This window comes from Homarus americanus, unplaced genomic scaffold (assembly GCF_018991925.1).
Source record: "Homarus americanus isolate GMGI-L3 unplaced genomic scaffold, GMGI_Hamer_2.0 scaffold34921, whole genome shotgun sequence".
NCBI classification, from domain to species: domain Eukaryota; kingdom Metazoa; phylum Arthropoda; class Malacostraca; order Decapoda; family Nephropidae; genus Homarus; species Homarus americanus.
The window spans coordinates 19,621,937-19,648,133 of record NW_024741901.1 but is presented as its reverse complement, the minus strand read 5'-3'; the positions used below and the strand labels follow the sequence as shown (position 1 = coordinate 19,648,133).

Below are 26,197 nucleotides of genomic sequence, written 5' to 3'. Positions count from 1 at the left end.
TATATATAAGAAATGGATAATCTTTATACAATTTATATTCTTTGTCTATAAATTATCAGTGATCATAAAGACTTCCTTCAACTGAAGACTTTAAACATTAACATAGTAAGTGTTTTCTTTGAACAATTAAAAAATATATGATAACTTAAAAGCTTTTACAGCAGTTTCATGATCTACCTATACCTGCACCAACTTCAGTAACAATGAGTATCAATATAATATTTATATAGCAATTTGGTATATGAGCTGTAAATAAAATAAACCATTAATGTTAAATAACTCAATGCCAACCAAAAATATAATAAATAAGAAAATTGTAACATTAATAAACAATATCACATCTACTGGGGTAGGATGGCACAATATAACAGAACCAGTTAACAAATCTTATAGAAAATAGCACAGTGCTTGACAATTAGTTTTAATTCAACTGAGTGTGACGTGGGAAAGCTACTTTGTTATCCGTGAGTGTGCACCGGACATTACCAGCACAACTAACTTAGCTCGTGGCAAAAGGCTGTTTTAACTATCATTAAATAGAAATAACGAATATTAATTCATCCTTAACTCATTTTATAATACAGTGAAGTCTCATTTTACGCAGGTCTCGAGTGTACAGTTATAGTTTACGCAATTAGTTGAAATGTGACCAGAGTTATAGATACGCAAAAAGCCATGGGTAGCGGTATATTGTTAATTTAGTGATCTTTTGCTTATTTATTCAATAATTTAGCAATTTCAGTCATTTTAGTTACTGGACATTATAAGTGCGCATAGTACTGTAAGTAATGCAGTAGTATACTGTAGTACAGTTCATTAAAAAATAATCAATTTTTTTATAAAATATATTACCTTTTTTATTCTTAAAATATATACTGTAGTGTCTTTAATGGGGATACTGTACAGTGGGCTAATAAGATTTGATATAGGTCCAATGAGAACTAAAAGGTACAAGAGATGTCACCATATGTAAATGTGCTGGAGGTGGGGTGGGGGACTTTTTGTTGCTATATTCACATTTTTATTTATTCATTATTATATTCTCATATGATAAGCCTATTATGGTGTATGTTTCATCATAAATAATATAACATACAGTATTAAATAACAGAACAAAATACGATATAAAATGCGACTTCAAAATAAAAGGTCAAGTCGAATCAGAAGGTAATCTCTTTCCTGACTACTGAACCCTTCCCTCCGCAAAGGAAGGGGGGTAGGAGGAGGTAGGACTGGCCGTTGCTGCGTTAACCATTATTTTTAATTTATTCATAACAGTACTGATACATTATAAAAATAAGTGTGCCAATCATGATATGTACATGATGTGATGGAAGTTATTGGAGCAACAGGGGCATCCATCTCAATAGACGACATGCTAGAGGAGACGGAAGATGAAGAGACTGAGTTTGAGGCGGCGGAAGGAAGTGTTGGTGGTGTGGCGGAACCAGAGCAGGCCGAAGGAGACATGACTCAGCGGCAAATGACGCATGTTATCAGCAACGCTGAAGAACTCAAGGATGCTTTAATTAGTGCTGATCCCGGTGTACAATGCAGTGATGAACTTATTGCATAGTTAGACAGTTTGGTGGAACCCTATAAGCAACATTACCAGGAGTTTATTAAACACCGCTGCCAAGTTCTCATTACCACCTAGGATGAAGATCAAAGAGAATTCAGTAATGATAACCCTGCCACTCTAGAGATTGGTGATGAAGTTGAAGTCAGTTTACAAGTGTCTGCAGTTGATTTTGAAGGCTTTGAATTCGACTAGCCTTCACCCCCTGCCTCAGATCCCCATCATCTCCCAGAGCTTCCCACACCTCCACTATTCGGTGGAGTATTGCAATATTAACTTCCCGGACGTCCTTAAATATTTATTTAATAATGTAAATGCCATTTATGTGACATTGCGTGTAATTTTTGGAAGGTTCAGTTGGCGAGTCCAGGACAATATAGCAATTTTAAAATGTGTTAAAGGCATTATTTCTGATGTACGGATACGTACCAGTATGATATACCCGTGCAAAATGAAACCCCACTGTACCAGCATTTTCAAAACTGTCTAAACATTGGAATAAAATATTTCAGTTAAAACACTTCAGTACTGTACTTAAAGCCTAGTAATGGAAGCAGATACTTCTTCCAATGACCAGTGTCAATGTGACATAAATATTCATAATTTTTTTTTTTAAATAACAGTTGCCAACAAGGATTCATTTTGCCTCAAATGTTTCTCAGCAATTGTATCTATCACTTTTAGGGAAGTCTTTGAAAACATAAGCCATCTGTAGATAAGTGATATTAATCTATAATATACTGTATACTGATATTAAAATCATATTTTTTATACCTTCTCTGCTTCATAACCCAAGTCAGTAGTTTATAAGCGACACAGCTGCTTACTGTTTACTGCCATGCCTCAATTGCTCATACACCAGGTTCATAATTCACTGATGGTGGAAATACATGTTCAGGAGAGATTTGGTATGATGATAGACCAATTCTACTCCCTGAATGAGGCAGACAAAAAGCCTTACCCCCAACATCAGACCACACTATATCTATCTTCACATCATAAAACAGCAGACTGAATATCACTTGGCCTCTCACTCTCTAGTAATGTTTAAAGAATTCCAGCAAAACTCACAATTTAATTCAAGAGTCTTTGGAGTTCCTGAGGTAACTGTTTGACATGACTTAAAAAGAGTATGTAAAATTGATTAAACTCCCAAGAAAGATTTTCAATTCATCAAGGCAAAGATGATTGTCCAAATGTTTGAATACAATTGAACTTCTGGACACCAATATACAGTACCCAGGTAAAATGTTAATGATGTATCAAATCACAATGAAATGTGACTGGCCTCAAGATTACAAGGGATATCACTTTAGCCATAAAATTGGAAAGAAAAGAAAAGGAGAGCTGTATAAAATCCATATAGTACAGTACTGTATTGTGAACACCATATATGGTATTATCATAACAAATTTAAAGCCCTCCCCTACTACTACCCACAACTCTCTGCTCTTGTGACTAAACACACAAATTCAAATTCAATATCACTGGAACAATTACATGTCTTCCTTACACACACCTGTTTTCTACTGTAATACTTCTAGAAAAATTTATATAAAAAATATGAGGATTACAAGTAAGAAACCCCTGCATGATACTTAATAATTCAAAGACAAAATGATGCCAATATAAAAAATTAATGAACCTACATAAATATTGACCGTATCTGATATACGGCACAGTTTAATTGTATGCGTGATACTATGGCAAGTGAGTATGTCTGGAAAGTGAATTCGAGTAAAATAGGTAATTTAGCACTTGATAACATCAGATGTGCCCACTGATGAATTGAGGGAAATGAGCTTGACCAATCAACACTCTTTTCTGACACCTTTCTTAAAACAAATTTTTTATAATGTTGAACTATGGAGTGTGGTGTTTCCTAAATATACAGTACATACTGAAGGCAATAATCTATGATTTACTATAAAGTAAAAGTAATAAATGGCAGTATATCATTATATCTAAAAGGTGTGAGCTCCCCCCCTTCCCAAAATTTGTCTGAGAATAATTTTACCTATTAAAGACTAATGCATGCATCTATGAGAACAGCTGTTCAATTGCTCGGTCCATATCCCAGTTGCAAGATGACAGAGCAACAAGAGCCTGATGTTCTCCTACACCCATGTCCATCAGACATCGAACTTTGTTAGAAAATTCGCTGTTACCTTTGGGCACTGAAAGAGAAATGCAAGACTATCATTAATTAAGCATATTATGTTGCACACTTAGTTAAACATCCCACATGGGCATATGCTATGGACTTAACAGAAATAATCATATCCTGTAGTAATAAAAAAATACATAATTCATTTATCCAGTCACTTTATATACAGTACTTTAATAATATATATAAATACTGTACTTATCCCTGCGTCAAGTTCAAGAATGGCAACAAACTGTAGTATGAATGAAATTATCCCTAGATTGTCACAAGATCTCAGATGATGATGAGAAAGTTATAAATAAAATTACAAGGTCATCATAGACAACATGCCTCACCCAGCAATGCTATTCACTGTTTGCTCCCTTTCTTATAAAGTAATATATCCATTACCTGGAACAATTGGTGCAGAGCACTTCCGGGAATGAGAGATTTCTGGGTAATGAGACAAATCTCTCAAAGCTGGAAAAAATCCCTCATCCCTGGAATTTTCCGGGTAACGGAAAAATGTTCTCGTGACTTCCAAAAATTACGCATAACATCATCTCTCAAACCAGGAAAAATATACCCCATATCCGGATTTTTTCGGGCACTGAAAAAATTTTCTCGGAATTTCCGGAAAACGTGCCTGATTTTCATCTCTCAAGCCCGGAAAAAACTCCCCCATCCCCGGCATTTTCTGGGTACTGGGAAAATTTTCTCAGAATTTTCCTGAAAATGTGCCCCCCGGAAAATCATTCCCAAAGCCAAAATTTTCCGGAAAATTCCTGCTTTGGAAACGTTTTCCGAGAAAATTTAAATTCCGGGTATCGGAGAGTTCGGTTAAGAGGGATTCTGGCCAAAAGAGATATTACGTATGAACTGATGAAGAGGCCACTAGAGTCTCTGTACTGAATTTGAAGCCTTTATGCTAAGATTTTCTAACATATGATAATTAACAAAATTTACCAGACCTTGAAATTTGAGCTATCAAGGTCAAAGTTTCTAATACAGGTATGGCACACCAAGGGGTTTCTACAGTTAATTTCTAGAACAAATCTAACTTATGATATTTGTTAACACGTTATTTATGTCCATGTCTTCTTTGTCCAGAAAAATCATTATACTACAGTATAGTCTGCATTTACGCGGTCAATTGAACCCATGGAGGCCCGCGTAAAACGAGAAACGCGTAAATGAAATAACAGAACATATGGGATTAATTGAAATAGAGACTGGGCCGACCCCCAAACTCCACTTTTTCCGACACAATACGTACGTTGTAGTTCCTGCACACGAGCTCCTCAGTGTTTACACAACATTCATACTTCCCAAGCTCACCTATGCCTCCCCCACCTGGTCTTCCTCCCTAAATGCCACACAACGTAAACACCTAGAAAAAGTGCAAAAGAGGGCATGCAAGATTATTCTCTCCCCTTCCTACTCCACATATCAAGAAGCGCTCAACACACTGACCCTTTCGACTCTCACTGACCATCACCACGACCTCATCTGCAAATTTGGTAAGAAGCTTCTACACCATCCTCGACACCGGCTCCTACTACCACCTGAGATCCCTAGTCCGAGAATTGCTGTTCGACACCACAACCGCACCAGTCCATACGTGCACGAACTGATCGCTATAAGAACAGCCCAGTCCCAACCATTGTAAAAATTATCAATAACTTGTAATAAACCAGTGTATTCACTCCCAGTAAACACTACTCCTTACACTGTCACTATGTTGAAATGAACTGTAGTTTGAGCTTTTCCCCATCTAGTTATTATATGTCTTATTTGTGTCACTTATGTTACTTGTATATTATTTGTAATTCGAAACCCATTCCCCAAATATGTAACTGTATATTTTCAGCCTTCTGGCTGCCAAGCTCTTTCAATAAACCGTTAATTATTATTATTATTATTATTATTATTAAATAACATCTTAATTTTATGATGGTATGCACACACAATTAATAATTAAGAGAAATATCAATAATATTAGGTTTTTTAACACTTACGTTAGTAGAAAAGCTGGGTCGGCACACGTGGATGGCTGCTGGTTCCGAGGCAGAGGGCAGATTAGTTGCCCTCCGGTGAATCACTTTCACTTTCACTACTCACAGAGGTTTGCAGGGCCTCCCAGACAAACCCCTCAAAGTCCATATCCTCACTATCACTGACTTGGGCTGGCCGTGGTTGTGGTGGGTTGCAGGCGAGGAAGTCCTCAATACTACGTTCACGACTAGCATTGATGTTGTCGAGATAGATCTGGATATACGGCTCCATAACTTTCGTCAGATGGTTATTAGACACTTCATACCGATGCTTGTCTGGGTCGTTGTCAAGGATGAGCTTAATTTTCTCCCCCAACTCGATGATTTCCTTCACATTATCATGGCTTGGTCCAGGTAATTCAATGTTTCTTTCTGGTGGTGGGGGTCCCGCGGAAGCCATTGTGAGTTGTGAGGGGAATAGCGAGCACAAGAGAGAACTGTATACGCGGACTGAGAACAATGAGACAGGCCCGGCTAGGTCAGCGACTTCTACCCTCTGGTGGCAGGGCACGTCATGTTACATTAGACCAATCACAGCTAGCGGCGGAGGGAGGTAAGGATGCGTGGCCCAATCACAGTCCGATACGTCATATGACATCAGCAATAACGTAAGAGCGGCCTAATGCGCACCACTCACCGTGCCGCTTCCAGCGTATGGTCAAGAATGGACCGCGTGGGTAAAAAATGGTCTGGACCTCTCCAGCCGCTCACCACGTAAATGACCAAATTTACCGAGTACTTAAAGCATTTTCATTCTGGCAAGGCACAGCGTAAATGACCAAACGCGTAAATGCAGATTATACTGTATTTGATGTAATTTTCTGGAGGAACATAATGATGGAAAAATTTTAATACAGTACACGTACTGTACTGTAACATCGTTGCTGTGTCTTTTGTCAAATACAGTATTCTAATGCAAACAGTTCCATCCTTCTACGAGGCTTCAGTTCAGCGCAAAAAAAAAAAAAGTTCTCTGTTTACTATAAAGGTATCCCTAGTTTAATGATGGCATTGCAGTCCTGAAAAACCTAATGTTAAACAAAATTATCACTAAATTGAGGGATAACAGCAAAGCAAATTGCCTAAGTCAAAAATGGAAAAAAAAAATATATGATAAACAATAAAATTGATACCAATCACAAAAAAAAACCCACAATAGCACATACAGTAATATCTCTGCTAGTGGGAATTCCTGTTAAACAGAACTCTTCAATAGCCAGAATTTAAATTTGCTTGGAATTTTCCAGAACATTCTGGGTTTGGGAATGATAATCCAAGATGCGCATTTTCTGAAAATTCCCGGCACCTGGAAAAATCTGGGGATGGGGGATTTTTTTGCAGGTTTGAAATGAAATAATGGACCAGTCTGAAAAATTCTGAGAAAATTCTGGGGATATGGGATTTTTTCTGAATTTGAGAGATGACATAATATGCAAATTCCGGAAATTCGGAGAAAAATTTCTTGGTACGTACCCTGAAAATTCCGGAGATAAAGATTTTTTCGTGGTTTGAGAGAATCGTCTCATTACCCTGAAATCTCTCATTTGCAGAAGTTCTCTGCACCAATTGTTCCAGTTAACGGAGATATCACTGCAGTTTACGTTCACTAAAATCATCCTCTGGTGACGTAACACAGTTCAGCCTGGCAGTCACCCAGCTGACTCAGAGATGTGTGTGTACTGCAATGTATATATGCCGTGATGTCACATCAGGGGAAGGAGTATGGGTGGGCTAGCCGTCTGGCGAATTGGTGACGCAGGTATGGTCTAACAAAACAGATTGGACAGACAGGAGTTCCAAATATGTTTGCTCTGTGCATGACGCCAAGCGGGCCAGTTGGTCCACAGTAGGAGTAGATCCCTCCACACTTACCTGTGTCTGTGTATTGTAAGTCCTCAATTTATTAAAGTTCAGTATGCTGTATGCGAATTCACTCATATGCAAGGACCCTATTTTTACCAGGAATTCAATTTATGCGAGTAAATGCGCCATCACTGAGTCTTGTGTTTCATTGGCCAAGTTTGGGTGCTGTGCGTCGTTCTGCCACAAGCGCTCAGTCTTGCATTAGCCAGTGTTCCATGTGAATTACTGCTCTATCACTCCTGTGGATTCTTTCATGATTTGGTGTTTTTTACACCCATAAATTTTTTTACCATATTGTAATATGGCTTCCAAGCATCCTACAATATCTTCTAGACCCTGTCCACCCATGAAGAGGAAGAGAACAACCCAAACACCAGAATTAAAGTTATAAATTTTGAATCATTCTGAGGTGGTTGAGGGTGGATCAGCACTTGGCCATTACTATAAACTGGGTGAGTCCATGATTCGAAATATTAAGAAGAATGCAGACAAGATAAGAGGTGCTGTTCAGCATGCAACACCTCTTTCTGCCAACATAATAACGAAGGTGAGAAATCCAGAGATTGAGAAGATACTCTCAATGCACACACAGCATGAAAACAAGAAAAATAGCCATCTCCAATAAAAGAACCGATTGCCAACATGGTTTTTGTACTTACCTCCACCATGGACATGTGACCAATACTGAGCAGTTTGGAGGAAGAGTGCATGGTTTTCTTTAAACTGTCTGGCTACCACTGCATCTTGAGGATCATCAGGTTCTGCTGCTGCCAATAATGCTTGCAAGGAGAGGAGTACTGTTCGCAAAGTCATTGCCGCTGCCCTGTTAAGTAAAGCTTCTTGAAAACGGTATAATCTACTCTGAAATCCTTTCATGTATAATTTAATCTTTTAACTGTGATAAGTAGTGAACTTGACAGTTTATGATCCAGAATTTCTTCCATACAATCATAATTTCTAGATTCAGCACTAAATCCTATAAAGCAATAAAAATGCCAATTCCTTTTCACCTTTATGAAAAATAACTACTTGTCTAAAATCTGATAATTTGGATTCCTTTAAGACCAAACATAAATGAAGTCGTGGTCTTGTAAAACCTCATGCATGTTGAATTTGTGTGAACTGAACTCAGCTACTACAGTATTGGTAAATTAAGGGTTATATTCCTGGATCCTTAAAACAAAAGTTAACACACTAAATAATATCTTTGCAATGAAATACACTCTTTTAACCCTTTAACTGCTAACTACTCAGTAAAAGTGCCCCCCACAGGTGCAAGATTTTTGAAAAATTCTAAATTAGTGTTAACCTTTACAAAAAAAAATACATTTTAATTCAATAATTTTTTCGAGTCTTATGTTCTATTTTCTGCACTTACTTGTACACTGTTCCTTTCTTACTCACAAAATACTAAAAATATGGTCCTCGAAATATTTCCCCAGACATAAATATACTGAATACTTTAAAATTATGATAGTACAGCATAATAATAATAATAATTGTCTTGACTCAGGCAACTGAGGGATGACCTGAGGAGTTGAGGGAGTGTGGAAAATTCCACCCAGATGAGTTATAGTGGCAGGAAGTATTTAGCACCCATAGTAAGCTAGAAAGGAGCAAGAGTTTAAACAATATGCCTTTAAATGCAGCAGGAATAGCAGTTGAAGGGTTAAAATGTATTTTTGTCTTCTTAATGATAAATTTTGGGATACCTAGTCATAATTGCATAGCCATGTAGAGAAGTGCTTGTCTGATGAAATTTACAAATCTGATATACTGTAGGGTATCCTAGTTGTAGATATCCTTACCTAGGTGTGACTGTGTATGTTTACAGTACATCAGAGTATCAATGCAGCCTCTAAAACATGCCAACTTCACAACTTTATCAAAATCATGAAGAGCTAATAAGTATTGCACTGGTACGGTATAATCCAAAGGATTCATTATTTGTCTTGTAACTTACCACTGGTCTTTGAGAATGTCCAAGCAAATAGCACCAGTTACCGATGAAATGTTGGGGTGCCAGATTTTTGTGACAAATTTTACCTGTCAAACAGAAAATACACATCTCAGAAATTACAGTTATTTGCTTCTTCCAGGGTATACAGTATTGTATGTAGGTAACCAATGCTACCTGTAGTCTTTAAAAGCACTGTTTCTTGTCTGTATTAGCAATAATACAATGGTCCCTCGGTTAACAAACGGTTCGATTAACGAAATTTCGGTTAACGAATTAGCTCCCATAGGATTTTCAGTTCGATTAACAAAATCCTTACGACAAACACGTTTTGTTGTGTGCATCAGCTGATCGGCTAGTCTGCCAATACAGTAATTGGTTCTATGTTTACATTCGTTTCCAGTGAAGTAAATATCAAGAAAGTTGGTCTCTTGAATATTTCTGCATTTTTTATATTAAAATTATTGGTCATTCTGAAATTTAGTTAACATATTGATAATATAGACAGTACAGGGAACAGTTTTTGTGCACCCATCAGCTGATTGAATCACCCAACAACGCTTCTCAGTTTAAATTTGTTTACAGTGGAGTGAACATCGATTTTGTTGGTCTCTTGAATATTTTTGCATTTTTACATTAAAATTACTGGTCATTCTGAAATTTAGTTAACATATTGATAATATACAGTGCAGGAATTATTATGAAACATGAAGAAGGCATTAGAACCAATGCACTCTGTAAAGAATATGGCATGTCATCATCCATTGCCTCTACTAATCGGCTGTTTGATATGCAAACAAAGCTGCCGGCAGTACGACATACACACCTCAAAGTAAGTTAAAATACAGTACTGTATTCTATTGTTTTTTATTTATTATTGTACAGTATACTGTACAGTACTTAGTTTATATTTAATGTTTTGTTAATTCTATTACTGTTATACAGTATTTTGTATGTACTTTTTCTGTGAGTTGGAACCAATTACCCAATATCCCATTGAAATAATAGATTCGGTTAACGAAATTTTCAGTTAACGAACGACTGTGGAACGAATTGTGTTCGTTAACCGAGGGACCACGGCAATAATACAGTACGTACCTGTAATATTAATAATAACAATAGCAATAGTCAATATAATAATATTAATACAAAAATATAATAATAACCATAATCACAATAAAAATAAAACAAGTTCATTCCAATGTGCCAAGGTTTGGGAATAATTCTAAGCTTCAAGTCAAATATTATTAGGAACCTTTTATAGCTTCAATAAACTCTAGAACATCCTGTTTGATGACTACCATAGTAGTCATAGTACACTCTGTGAGGTACTGTTTATAATAAACTTGGTACTTGTTGCTGCATTGTTTAAATTATGATTCTCTTGACACTTGGTGGTCAAGGCATGGCTTGGAAACAGTGGCATATTGACTGTACAGTACTTAAGGCCCGAGGCTAGTTTTTATGGGCCCCTTTTCCATGAGTGTTATTAACAACACAGGTATGGGACCGTTTATCTGGTATACGGGTATCCAGATAAACGGTTAAAAAACTGGTTATGTTCTGGAACGAGTTATCTAAAATAAGCGCAAAATATTTGCCGGCCGAGCGAGGAAATTTCCAATCATTTCCCACCTGTTATGGTTATTTTTCAACTCATAATTTCAGGTAGCTAGATGTAATTTTTTATTTTCTATTTTTTTTACTCAGTGACATGTACACACAATCTTACATACAGAAAGTCCGGATAACTGTGAGAGGTAACTTTTTCGGAGTGAGAGTCGTGAACTCTTGGAACAATCTGCCAGAGTGTGGTGACGGCACTGAGTGTGAGCTCTTTCAAGACCAGACTTGACCAACACTGGAGCAGGTTCAGATACATTCAGGAGCCAGTGCATGCCCAGTACTTGCCAACAGTGCGTAACAGAGACATAACTGATCGCCCAAGTGGCTAACGAGCCAATCAGTGGTGAAGAGGATAAAAGTAAAAGTTGAATTATATCACAAAAACTCAATTTCTCCAAAATATCACTTTCTATATATTGTACAGTACATCAATGAGAGCATCTTCAGCCTCTTGATTCATTTTTACTCAGAGTTGTTTCTCGACCCTGTTCATAAGTCGATCTGTTCTTAAGTAAGAACAGTGTTAATTCCATAGGTTAGATTAGGTTAAAGCACAACCCTCCCCATACAGAACATCATTAACACCCTTGGATTTAGGAAGGTGCTCTCCAGTGAGACGCTCAGGGTCTGGCTGGTCACTAACCTCACCTCACTTGACTGCACCATACGAGAGATAATTATACATAGTCATCAAAAGCTTGCTATTTGAGATAAAAAGGTGGGGTTTGTTGCATTAGCATTGTAAATAAATAATCTACAAACACTATTATATGAGTAATCATGATACAATAATTACTTATATATGTAAGTGTGAGTAGAACACAAAATTTTTGTTTACGCTTAATGAAAATGTTTATACTATACACCACTTTATACCATCATTATTTCATGTAATTCCTACATGAACCTTATTCCATTATAAAGTGTACATGTATAGCAAAAAATAGTTATAGAAGAAAAGTTGTGAAAAAACTAAAATTTCACTAGGTAATAGTGGTGTAAATTCTGTATTCTGATGAGCACGCCCAGGCCAAGTACAGATTATTCATACTTACCCTCCGACCGCATAAGATAATTGTATATATTGAGTCATAGCAAGCATACTATTGAAGATATAAAGGTCGGGTTTGTTGCAGTAGCATTGTAAATACATTATCTAGACTTAGGTAATCATAATAAAATTATTAAATCTATACATAAGTGTGAGTATAACACAAATGGCAGTGCATGGATGCCACTCGACCTCCCAAATGTGAATGTTCCTCGCTCAAAGTTTATATTTTTTACATAAATTATTCATAATGTGTTAATATATGCTTATATTTTCAAAATTCATATGAAATATTAATTGTAAATTATTGGTGAAATGTAATGCATAAAAATATTACATATATTTTTTTATGGAAACTAATACTGTATCTCCATTAGCAGGAATCCTTCTTAACCGGAACTCTCTTATAGCCAGAATTTTCTGGAAAATTCAGAGAACATTTTTCCAGTACCTGGAAAATTCAGGGGATAGGGGGATTTATTTTCCAGGTTTGAGAGATGAAAATCTGGCACATTTTCCAGAAATTCCGAGAAAAATTTTCCTGCACCTGGAAAATTCCGGGGATGGGGGATTTCTTTCTGGGTTCGAGAGATGATGTAATGTGCAATTTCTGGAACTTCGGAAAAAATTTCCCGGTACCCGGAAAATTCCGGGGATGAGGGATTTTTTTCCCGGCTTTGAGAGAGTCGTCTCATTACCTGGAAATCTCTTATTCCCGGAAGTGCTCCGCACCAATTGTTCCGGCAAAGGAAGATATCACTAATGAATTTCTTTACTTACATGTTGTTAGATGTTGGAGCACTTGGTGATGTTCCCCTCCCCCCTCCCGCCCTTTCCTCTCTTGCTCCGTGCCCCACAGTGACCCACTTCCTGAACAAGGTGACTAAATTTATTTTTAGTGGGAGGACGGGTAGTGCACATTGTGAAAGAGATGAGCGATCATGAGGTAAACCACACAGCGATGGCTGAGATACCACATGTGCAACACTTTTTGTATTTTTTCTTCTAACCACGACATGCCGGGCAGTTCCTTTCGCTCTATTACTGCTTGTTGAAGGGTTAGACATGCACTAGAAGGGTCAGGGACACTGGGAGAGGCCTCAGTAGGCACCACACTATCACCATATGGTGCAATCTCTTCGTATTTTTTGTTTTCCCACCCTTCCACCTCCGCCAGCAACACAAGGCATGGTTCAAAACTATCTTAACATTGTCATCAATAAATGAAATCGCTGTGATGAACGATAAATCACCACAAGCCACAAAAACATGGTGGGAAATATAGGTTATGTCCTGTGATGTTGAACCACAAAGGGTGACTGGTGCGGTCACTCACGCAAGTTTGGAGGCAGTGTACATAGGTGCCAGATAACACCGACATTGCCAAATGTACGTCTTGTGTACAGTAGGCTCTTGCCAATAACGACTTCCACAATAATGTTTTCGACAATAACGGTAAGTTACAATAGATTACCCATTTTCGATAATAACGTCTGGATTCTCTTGAATAATGGAGATTTTGCGGGAAGCGTCCAAGCGCATCAATGATAGCAATTGTTTGACGCCATGTTGATGACGTAGTTGTCCACTCCGCCTCACTCTCACACACACTCCGTGGAATACAGCGCTGCGCCCACGTGGGAGATTTTTGCCTCTATAACCAGTTTTGCTAGGGTCGGTAATCAACAATGGCTTCCGCATTTTTGCCTGTGAGGGAGGTGGTGGAGGGAGTGATTTGTCGCCTGAACGCCCGGGAACTTTTAAAGTGAATGAGAAAAAAGATCCCAAAGCTAAGAGACAAAGCCACAAGAAGCGTGCCTACTCGGTCAAGGATAAAGGACAGATTGTTGAGCTCAATGAAAGTGGTGCACGGAACATTGATATTGTGAGGAAATTGAACTGTCCTGAGTCTACAGTGCAAAATATTAAGAGGAACTTAGAGGAGACCAAGAAGAGTATTGCGCTGGCTAAGAAATATTTTGGTAGTGATGGAAATGCGAGGCGAGCTATGAATGATAAAGGCGATAGAAACAGGTTGTTAGTGATAACAGAGCATTTTCTTGTGAAATGGTTAGCTTGTAGAATGAAAGAGGGTGCAAGTCTTAGCGGCCCTCAGATACGGAACAATCATCACACCAAGCACCTCAAAAACTCCCCCAAGCTAAGTGTTATATTACTCAAACTCTTTATTTTGATGATTGAATAACAATTATTTTTATTTCATCGAACAAAAAGTGTTAAGAGGGCTTCTAAGGGGAAAAATTGGGTGAAATTCTTGGGGCGGCGGCACCAATAAACCCTTTTTACATGTATTTTAATGTCACACAAATAATGTTTTCACTAATATCGTTATTTTCCAGGCACCTATTAAACGTTATTGGTGAAAGCCTAATGTATAGGTACTCCTGAGCATGGTGATTTCGATTATGAGGTCCACAATTCGACTTCGGGGTAATTAGTTGTTTTAATTATGCTTGGAAAATTTAATGACTTTTTCAATGCTAATTTATCTCCAATTATGGGTTTCGTATGTGCGATTTTGGTGTTAATGTGTTATTCTGTAAGTACTTAATTAGATAAACCCTTTAAATTTTAATTCTGAGAGAAAAGTATATTTTGGTCGAAAAATTACTAAGGTGTAAGACTTACATTTTCGACTGATTTGGCACAAAATTAGATTTAGTTGAAAATCACATTACTGTACAGGTATCTAGCATTCATACACAAACATAAATTATTATATTATAATTTTTGGGTTCATATGCAAATTTGCGTATGAAAAACTAACCGGTAATTTAGTTCATGCGCAAATGAATACCCCAAGAGTGTTAATATCCCATACTACAGTAAAAGTCCAAAAATCCGGATGCCAGAAATCCGGACCACCCGAGAATCCGGACATTTCGAAAACTCAAACTTTTTTTGTTTTAGCTGGCTTTTGTGTGTATGTGCGCATGCGTGAGCGCCACAGCTGCACAGCGACAACAAGCGACCACGCGGTCGCCACTTTAAAACAAGCAATCAAACTGTGACAACGTATGTAATTTTGAGTCCCACTCTTTCCATTTACAGAGCCCATAATAATGGCTCCTAAAGTCGATAAACTTCATTGCGTGAAGAGAAAGAAGAACAAGTTGAAATTGAGTGACAAACTTTAAATAATTAAAATAGAACGTGGTGTGAGCAATACTGTTCTAATGGAAACATACAACATTGGAAAGTCTACAACTTATGATATAAAAAAGGCAAAGAATAAAATTCTAGAATTCACAGCTTTTTCTTTAAAACTTGATAAATGAAGCATGCTATATTTGCTAATGAATAAACTAGCAAAATGTATCTGTTTATCTCTTCTTTATTCCTCCTTAAATTTGAATTTTAAAAGTACTGCCTGAGAATCCGGAAAATCTGAAAATCCGGACCGACCCAATCCCCAAGCAGTCCGGATTTTTGGACTTCTACTGTACATAAAAAAATAATGTAAATAAAAGATGCTAAACAATTTAGAAAAAATGAAATTAATGCAAAATGGGATCTTAGTTACAGATTATTGTGATGAATATATTGGGATCCCGTTCATAAGTGCATGTGTTAGTAAGTCGGCCATTCATAACTTGGGGACTGCTTGTATTTCATTTGTTTTATGCTTCAGCTTTGAAAAACTGCATTTACCTGTACAACACTAGACTATGAGCACATACAGTATACAGGTACATTCACAAAACTATTTCCAAAATAACAAAGACACATTTCAATACATGTTGCAGAGCCATTCGATACTGTACAGCTCCTCCCCGACTTATGACCTACTTGACTTACGACCGCCTCAGTTGTACCAAAATTTTGTCAAATTACATATTTTCGAGTCCCAACTTCAGTGATTGTGCTGTGTAGTGACAAAATTTTCGTTTGCAATTCACTTTAAAATGGCTGGCAAGCTTAAAAGTGAGAGTTTTGTGGTGCTGAGAAGAAAAAGGGACACCCATTTTAGATTTTCTATGTATTATTTAAGCATTTTCGACTTACGACCTGGATTTGGGTCCCTAACACCGTCGAAAGTCGGGGAGGAGCTGTATATGATAAATTCACTGCTCCTGTAGTTATGATTTTCAGCCTTGTTATAGAAACCATGTATCTGTTGGGCAGCATATGATATTAAAAGAATGATTTCATCAACCATGCTGACCTCAGTATCACTGGGATTACACTACCAACCAATTACAGTGACTGGAATTTTGCAATGTCCATTGTGGTTTATAGGAAAAAAAAAAAGTAAATTCACAAGACAGTAAACCCTCGATAACTCAGCATATGATAACTTGGAATTTAAAATAACTCAGCGTGGATATTTTCTCGAAATGCATTAGTATAACTCAGGAAATGCCGAAATATGTAAAATTATTTGGGAAAATCTCGGCATATGTGGCCACCTGCATCACCTACCATGCCTCTGTGTCACCTACTATGAATCTGTGTCACCTAATTTTTAGTGGGTGTACATGATACTTGTACACACACACACATGTATACATACAGTACAGTATGTTCAATCATTGTTCCTTCTTCATTTAGTAATGAAAGCTTTTGTTAAATGACCCACCCAACCCATGTCTTTGTATGTAATAAGTCATTTTTGTCTAATATATATTTTCAACCTTCGGGCTGCCGACTTTTTCAATAAACTGTTAATTATTATTATTATTATTATTATTATTATTATTATTATTATTATTATCATATCATCATTATTATTATTATTATTATTATTATTATTATTAATATTATTATTATTATTATTACATGCACGACACACACATATGCACCCAATAAAAACTTATTCAGCACCCTTACAGCGTGATACAATATGACACGGGTGGCTAATAATTTTTTAGTGGGTGTACACATATATGGGTCGATAATTTGTTGTTGTTGTATTTTTGAAGGAGGGGGGGAAGTGCCTCAATAGGTCAGAATTTGGGATAACTCGGCAAGGCCAGAGCCCCATATGTGCCGAGTTATCGAGGGTTTACTGTACAGTATAGTCTGCATTTACGTGGTTTTTGTTTACGCGTTTGGTCATTTACGCGGTGCCTTGCCAGAATGAAAATGCTTTAATTACGCGGTAAATTTGGTCATTTACGCGGAGAGCAACTGGAGGTCCAGACGCGCCACGCCATTTTTTATTCACGCGGTCCATTCTCGACCATACGCGGGAAGCGGCGAGGATATGGATGCGCAGTACGTCGCTGTTGCGTTATCGCTGACGTCATATGAGGTATCGGACTGTGATTGGGCCACGCATTCTTACCTCCCTCCGCCGCTAGCTGTGATTGGTCTAATGTTATATAACGTGGCCTGGCATGGGAGGGAAGCTTGTTGACCTAGCCACGTCAGTCTCATTGTTCTCAGTCACCGCGTATACTGTTCTCTCTTGTGCCTGCTAATCTGTTCAACAATGGCATCCGCTGGACCCCCACCACCCCAAAAAAAACCTTGATTTATCTGGACCAAGCCGCCCCAAGCCCAAGAAGATATGACGTGCCCTAAGTTACGAAGTTAAGTACAAGATCGTGCAAGATTTAGAGAAAGGAACGAGACAAGTTGATTTGGCGCGCCAGCATGGCGTGAACGAATCTACGATCCGGACGATCAAGAAGGATGCCGCCAAGATTATAGAACACATGAGCATCACAAAGTCTGCAGGTGCTTCAATGGTGAAGTATTGTCAGAATAAGGTGCTGCTCAAGACTGAGAATTTACTGGTGAGCTACTTAATTCGTCAGGCAAGACGGAACATGGCCTCCGACACGCGGGCAGTGCAGGACTACGCTCGTGAACTGTACTCATCAGTGGCGCGCAAGATGGGAATTGCAGAGCCCAAACCCTTCACTGCTTCCTCTGGGTGGCTGCAAGGGTTTAAGAAAAGGAACAAGATTACCAACATTAACATTGTTGGTGAAGGAACTGGTGCTGACCGTGCTGCCGCCATGGATTTTCCTCCATTCTTACGAGAAGTTATGGAGGAAGGACAGTACACCGACGATCAGGTGTTCAACGTGGATGAATCCGGTCTTTTTTTGGAAAAAATTACCTTCCAAGACCTTCGTTGTCAAGTCTGCCAGCAAGTGTCGGGGCCGGAAATTGCAGAAGGAGCGCATCACCGTCCTGTTTACCACCAATGCCTCCGGTAACTGTAAGCTCAAGTTGTCGGTGATCCACACAGCCCGCAAGCCTACAAGAACATGGACATGACCAAGCTAAATGTCCACTGGCTAACCTCATGTAAGGCGTGATGTTCACTCGTCTGTCCCTCTCCTGGTTTGACGACTGTTTCGTTCCCGACGTGAAGAAATTCTTCGCGCAAAATAATGTGCCATTTGTAATTATTGATTGTCAGACCAAAGCTTACAGACCAGAATTATGTCACATATAACAGCAAGTACACTACAGACCTCGTGGTACCACCACATTCCGGGTTGACACACCTCAGGTCGACCCTAGGGACTTGACCTCGCCCGCTAATGACGTGAGTTAGCCGGGTGACCTACAACCTCACCTAACCAAGACACCTGGGCAGGACCACACCTGCACACAGCTATCCAGATCAAACCAGTTTAGTGATAATTGGTTAGAGGTCAAAAGCCGGCTGGGCCGACCCTATATAAAGGCCCTACAGTCCCGTCCATTATCATTCGCATTATCATTCTGATCCTGGTTGCCATTCGAACATTACTCTGGAGATTCTCAGAGTCACGCTTGTCCTCTCCCCAGGTCGGGAGGTCCCCCTCCCGACCAGACCCCAGCTAAGCAGAAGCCTCCCATAGGAGGCAGCCCAGCCAAGCATCCACTGGGCCTACGTCAGGGTACACGTGAGTCTTGTCAGAACGATTCCTAGGGTGAGTTACCTACTGTGGGAAGTGTATTCATTCAGGTGTGTCCGAGAGTCAGTGTCGAGTAACGTAAAACATAATGTGTTAGTACCCCGATATAATAGTGATATTAATGTGTCCATGTCATGGAGTGAATTAATAAATATTTGTATCGAAGAGGTGTTTAACAAGTTGTCCCTTTAAGAAGTAATATATGTGTATTGACATATGAGAAGAAAAGATAAGCGTATTGACGCTGAGTAAATAACATCCCGGCCACGCTACCAAGTTCCTATCTTTACATTCCTACTCTCTATTCTTACTTATATATGTAATCTTCTCATTGTGTTCTGTCTCATTATACATTCAACATTTTGTTGCCGCTAGACAATGCACCAGGACACTCGCCCCTACTGTTGGATCGTCACCCCAGTGTAAAATTGGTCGTCCTTCCTCCCAACACTATGATGTTAATCCAGCCCATGGACCAGGAGTTGATAAGCAACGTTAAGGCTGCATTCTCCGCAAAGAAGTTTAAGCTCCTGAACGACTACACCAACACCAAGGATGAGTTGCGTAACCTTCTGAGTGGCACAGATAGCGAGAGCGACGACAACGAGGATGCAGAACAAGAGTTGGCGAAGCATGAAGTGCGAGTTAAACAGTTTTGGAAAATGTTTAACGTAAAGAAAGCTGTTAATTTCTTGGCGGAGGCATGGGGGCAGCTGTCTGTGGCAACGATTCGTCACGCGTGGTGGCATGTGTTGCAAGGTATCCCAGGTGGGAGGCAGAGGCAACATGTGGCTGGTGAGGTTCAGTCTGTTGCAGTGGCAGTGGACCTTGCAAGAGAAGCTGCACAGAGTGTTACAGCTGCAGGCTTCTCCGAGACCACCAACGACGACATCATGGAGGTAATCAGGGATCCTGAGGTGACTGCCGACGAGATGTTGGAAGACGATGACGTCAGTGAGGAGGCAAGTGGTGCGGCAGCAAGAGAACAGAAGTTAACTCGTGGTGATGTAAAGGATGCCATAGAGTTTGCCGAGAAACTAAAGCTCACCCTTTCAAAAGACCATGTCAATCACCGGTATGAAGTCTTCAATAACCTTCTAGACCAAAGTATGGAGCAGTACACCCAGATGTATCATGACCACATCAACACTAGCCGTCAGCGTAGCATCACTGACTTCTTCGCCCACAACCCACCACAGCCAGCCCAAGCCAGTGACAGTGATGGTGACTTTGGTGGGTTTGTCAGGGAGGCCCTGACATCTGTGGTGGATAGTGATAGTGATTCACCTGAGGGCCACTAATCTGCCCTCTGCCTCAGAACCAGCCCCCATCCCCGTATGCCGACCCATCTCTTCTACTAACGTAAGTGTTAAACCTTGATTTTTCTTTAACCTGGTACAGTATATTATTCTCTTATTGATATTTCTCTTCTATATTAGGTGAGTGTGCATACCATCATAAAATTAAGATACTATTTTTACTACAACGAATGTAATTGTGTCGGAAAAAGTGGAGTTTGGGGGTCGGCCCAGTCTGTATTTCAATTAATCCCATATGTTCTGTTATTTCATTTACCGGTACGCGTTTCTCGTTTTACGAGGACCTCCTTGGGTTCAATTGACGGCGTAAATGCAGACTATACTGCATGAATAAACGACTGTATGGCAAACCAGTGTACTATTCAGCTGATCAATGATAGTTATTAATACCTCGGTTTGAAACTTCTCCTTTCCAGATCTCACTAGTGATATCCCCATTCGCCGGACTAATTGGTTCAGAGCAATTACGGGATTGACAGATTTCTGGGTATGGAGACGAATTTTCACATCCCTGGAAAGTTTTCGGAGAGTCTAAATTACGCATCTTGCACAGGCAGACACAGAGTTGTATTTATTTAGGCAAACACCATTGTACACTTACAATATATTGTAAATAAACAACATACACTACTGTATAGAGTATACAGGCATACCCTGATAACCAATGCATATAGGGACTGGGAAAAGTCACTGGTTAGTGAATCAATGGATATCAAAGCAATTAATCCCATAAGAATATAAAAAATTCAGGGGGTTAGGTACAGGCTACCCTCTTTGTCATGCATATTGTCAAGCAAGAAAATAAAGCAGACATACAAAGCAGGCATAATAAGTCTTAAATAAACAATGTAAAGCATATATAGAGGATGGTAGAGACGGTGTAGGGTGGCAAGTTCAAGTCCCTATCACTCTTTGCTGGTCCATCACCACTCTTATTACACCTTATCACATCACATCAGCACAAGAGGAACGGGACATTTAGGCATGATTGCGTAACACACTAAGTCGGAAAAAAAATCAAGTCTCTACCAATCTTTGCTGGTTCATCACCCCTTATTATGCCTTATCACATCATAACAAGTGGCTCCTAAAAGGGGCAGCACAAGAGGAACTAGCACTGAGGCGATTAGGCATGATTACATAACACATGAAGTCAAAAATAATGAAAGAAAATGAAGGCAGAGACACATGGTGATTGTAAACAAAAGCAGAGAGGCGGGAATGAGTCAGAGGCAGCGTGACAGCCCTCTCATGGCAAGAATTTGCACCACGCCACCGCCCACCATATTCAAAACAGCTCTGCTGCTCTCTCCCAATTGTCGGACACCTGGGGTATCAACGAAACTTGCAGGGTATTTCCCCTATATGTAAACGTTGGTTATGTGAATCAGCGGTTATTGAGACGTTGGTTTTCGGGGTATACCTGTACTGTACTCACCATCAGATGCAGTCGTCTTAAGCTTGTGATGCAGGCAGGCTAAACTGTGATATGTACAGTAAAACCTTAATAAATCGGACTAATTGGGGCAGACCCCAGTACAAAAAAAATAAATAAATAAATATATGAAACAGAACTCTCTGGGTTGAAAATGAGACAAAAGTCTGGTTGTTGATAACCGTTTTCAACGAGATGAATGTTATGTAATACAAAATGTTATAAGTAAGTAATCACACAATTTGTCTTATGAATAAAGAGAAAACTGTATACAGTACAGTTCTAAAAAGATAAAAAATAAGAGGGTAGGGGTGTATACAATACTACCCCAAAGAAATTCAGGGGGGAAAATTTTTTTTTAATTATTAATAAAAAATATAATAATTTTGATTTAAACCATAACCCTGGTTGCACAGTTTATCACCTTATATCAGAAAAATAGTCACCTAAAAGAATAAATTCCCTGATCAATTTCACAATTTTTTTTTTTTATAAATTATATCCAAAAAATTGGCATGAAATGAAAGGGTACAGAATATTCATCAAATGGAAAAATATTATAATGGGAACTGTTCATTACCATCAACTCTAACAATTGTATAAAAATCCACAAAAAGTTACCTTGGGAGGATTGAAAGGGTATGTCTCTGGCACTTTTATTTCAAGGTGAAAAGTTGCACCTTCATATGGTGTGTCTGGAGGCCCAGCTATCTCTCCCCTCAATTCTCGATAGTCATCGCCAACTAGTTCTACGTTGATGGCACATTTTTGAGCCTGAAATTATAATTTACTTATCAAATTCTGTTTTCATTTCTCTTCTTGAAATACAGGTAAATATATTCTCTGCCATAAAAAAACAAGTTTAAAAATTTATGTTACCATTACAACAACTACAGTACAGTACTGGAAAACCAAATAGTCTGGAGGGGAAGATATGAAAGGTTGTGAGTGGTGATTATATTCTTCTTATATGAAATACTTGACCACCAAAGACTTGCTCAATAACAAGAAAAAGCAGTAAGATTAATATATTTCAACTACAATATGGGCAGTACATCAGTTAAATTGGTACAGTACTGTACTGCTGGTTGGCCTGTTTCAAAGTGATTATCAAATTCACTTCTTACTTGTTTTCCTTGTGAATTTGCATTTTAAGTAATAAAACATATGGTAATAATCTGGAATGTTTGCACAGGTTAGAAACTTTAGAAAAAAAATTCCATTTGAAGGCAACTTCTTTTTTACTTCAGGAAAACCTTAACAAATTGAGGCATTGCAATTTTCAGAATTGTAATTTTAATGGTTCTTGTTAAAAATACTGTAACAACCTTCCATCCACCTCATACAGCCGACATCATTAATTTTGTAGGGCTTAAACTGTTGAAAACACTTTCTAGCTCGTGACCAAATGCTTAGCAGTGACCTTTCTGTATCCTACCTAACCTAAAATAATACTTCTATCCTAGGATTAGTAAGTGAGGTTGATTCTTCTCATTTCCAATAAATCATATAATGTAGCAGTTGCTACAAGTGTTTGCATGTCTAGAACAGTAGCTGGAAATTGTTTATGAATGAAATAGTCATCATGAAAACCAGTGGTTCCCAAACATTTTCACATGATGCCCCCCCCCCCCACCCATTTGCTTTTTACCAAACCCTCACATCCCTCTCCATCCTTTAAAATCAATTTAATCAACTTTCAATAATTTTTACTCCTTGTACAGTATTCGTATTTATATTATTTTCAAGATCAACTAACGTGTAATTATTTTATCCATGTGCCTTGTGCATATGGGGAATGGTTGAAACATACTGTGAAAAAAAATGTTACACAAATAATTGTAAATAAAAAATAATGTCGGTACAGGTACCTTTATACAGTACAGGGGTATATATTCACATGGGCTCACACCCTGCTGTACCAACCTCGCACCCCCAGTTTGAGAACCACTGATGTAAAGAATGATAAGTGGATCAACACAAACACACTATTTTACCATGAATTCTTAAAACAACAAAACAAACTGACAAATCCCAGATATAACTGAACTTAACTATGTTAAATACACCGAACCCTTTTTAGATTAGGTTAGGTAGGTTAGGGTGGGTTTGGTTGGTTTTTACAACTTGAGAAAATATCACTTCTGTATATTGTCATTATATTCACTGTCACTAGAATATTTCTGCAATATTCATAACCTTTCTTACTTCTAGCACAAAGCCTTGTCCTCTTAGTGAAACAAATGAGTATACTGTTAAATATTCTACAACTGGTCAACAATAGGATTCATGTTCTGCTAAATATGTTAAATTTTGCAGTAAAAGTACAGTAATGTGTTGAAGCCCTACATTTTAACTTAGTTCCTCCTATATTTCACTTAGCAGGTAATTTATCCTTTAACATACTTCAAATTCATTTACATATCATTATTATATATGTGGAATTTGAGCATCATTCGTGTTACAACATCATGCAGAGCTACAGTTCATGCCTCAACACGAAGTAAACCTTATCCTGGCTTCCATTCCTCCACCCACAACTCAAAAGTAGTTTTAAGTTACAGTATTTGAGATGGATGAAAACTTACTTCATCGCTTTTGATAACCTCTTTAAACTCTCTCTTAATTCTCTGTATGGCGATGTTTGCCATGGTTGAGGGCAGGGTTGGTGCCTGGCACTGTTTACTTGCTCGACTGTTTTCGTTGACTACCAGCTGAGACGAACGGCCATACATTTTGTCTAATGCTAAATCAACTGGTGAGGATACATTTTTTTCTTTTTGTGCTCCACAAAGATTATTGCCTAAGCAATAATATTTCAGCACAATTCATTATGTGAACAATTTATTTACACCAATAATTAAGAATAATCATCGAATATTCCAGTAAGCATTAGAGATACAGCTCGCAGAACAAGCGCTCCCCAGTGAGTGTTGGCTCTGAGTCATCTAAGATGATCAAACTTTTCTATGCTCCAAAGAAAGAAATCTGACACCTAAACTACAGAGAGTTACGTTGCATATTCAAAATGATAGAAAATTTATATTTTTTATTATGTCGAATTATGATAAAGTAATACTGACAGCTAAGTCAGTCGCGCTTCTAGGGACAGTTCTAGTACTGTGTAAGTAAGGTTTCTTTTACTTGTTACTTTTATCCTCTTCACCACTGATCAGCTCGTTAGCCGCTTGGGCGATCGGTCATGTCTCTGATTACTTTTCCATTTCTTTTATCTTCTTCACCACTGATCGGCTCGTTAGCCGCTTGGGCGATCGGTCACGTCTCTGTTACGCACTGTTGGCAAGTACTGGACATGCACCGGCTCCTGAATGTACCTGAACCCACTCCAGTGTTGCTCAAGTCTTGTCTTGAAAGAGCTCACACTCGGTGCCGTCACAACACTTTCTGGTAGATTGTTCCAAGAGTTCACAACTCTCACTCCGAAAAAGTTTGCCCTCACAGTTTTCTGGACTTGCGGCTTCTTCAATCTTGAGCTGTGACCCCTTTTGGGGCGAGCGTCCGCCAGCTCCAAGTAAGGACACTCGACTGAGTAGTGTCCCTTGAGATGCTTATACACCTCTATTATGTCACCCCTTGCCTGTTTGTAGTATAAGCTAGGCAAGTTCAGGCGCTCCAATCTCTCAGGGTAGCTGAGGTGCCGAAGGGCAGGCACCAGTCTGGTGGTCCTCCTTTGAACATTTTCAACCAACTGACAGCCCCTAGCATATCTCGGGGACCAGACGGGGTGACAGTACTCCAGAAGGGGAAGCACTTCACTCTTGAAGATCGTTACGAGGGGTGGACCGTCTAGATATCTAAACGACTTTCTTATAAGACCCAATAATTTAATTGCCTGATTTACCTTCCTCTCACAATGGCCCGAGAACTTCAGCTCATTGTCAACATACACACCTAGGTCCTTCTCACATTGTCTCAACTAGTGCAGTTTCTTCATCCCGTTGGGACATGTGATACGCCTCCTTACCGTTGGTATGCCCCAGGTGCATCTTCTTACACTTCGTGACATTGAATCTCAGCAGCACATGGAATTAGCTGCAGCATTTAGTAAAGGGTGGTGCCAGTCGTCCACACACTCAGCACGAGTCAGTAGGGTGCCAGCAGCACGCACTTCAGAATATAACTTGACGTAGCGAACAACATATGATGTGGACATATGATTCATTTATCTTTGGCCATTTGGAGATCTCTATAAATTTATTTTAACGATTTTTTGTTAGCTTTCTCTGGTATCAGCAAACAGCTCAGGCATTTCATTTTATGTAATA

The 26,197-nt window shown here is 38.7% G+C and overlaps 1 protein-coding gene across 1 annotated transcript; it reads right to left on the bottom strand.

Moving 5' to 3' along the window:
- LOC121876300 (ubiquitin-conjugating enzyme E2 K-like) lies at positions 1–24,665 on the bottom strand. Its single transcript, XM_042381350.1, has 5 exons — positions 24,500–24,665; positions 22,533–22,685; positions 9,606–9,688; positions 8,302–8,465; positions 1–3,756 (listed from the first exon to the last, which is right to left on the bottom strand). The coding sequence occupies exons 1-5, from the start codon at positions 24,644–24,646 to the stop codon at positions 3,620–3,622; spliced, it is 684 nt and encodes a 227-aa protein (XP_042237284.1). The 5' UTR covers positions 24,647–24,665; the 3' UTR covers positions 1–3,619.
- Positions 24,666–26,197: the final 1,532 nt, after the last annotated feature.

What these genes read in the sequence shown, in the direction of transcription:
- LOC121876300 (XM_042381350.1), bottom strand. Translation starts at nt 24,646, where the DNA reads ATGTATGGCCGTTCGTCTCAGCTGGTAGTCAACGAAAACAGTCGAGCA. An exon ending in ACCCTTTCAATCCTCCCAAG is followed by an intron (nt 9,689 to 22,532) that starts GTAACTTTTTGT and finishes TCTGTTTGACAG; the next exon opens with GTAAAATTTGTCACAAAAAT. An exon ending in GTCACATGTCCATGGTGGAG is followed by an intron (nt 3,757 to 8,301) that starts GTAAGTACAAAA and finishes TTTCTCTTTCAG; the next exon opens with TGCCCAAAGGTAACAGCGAA.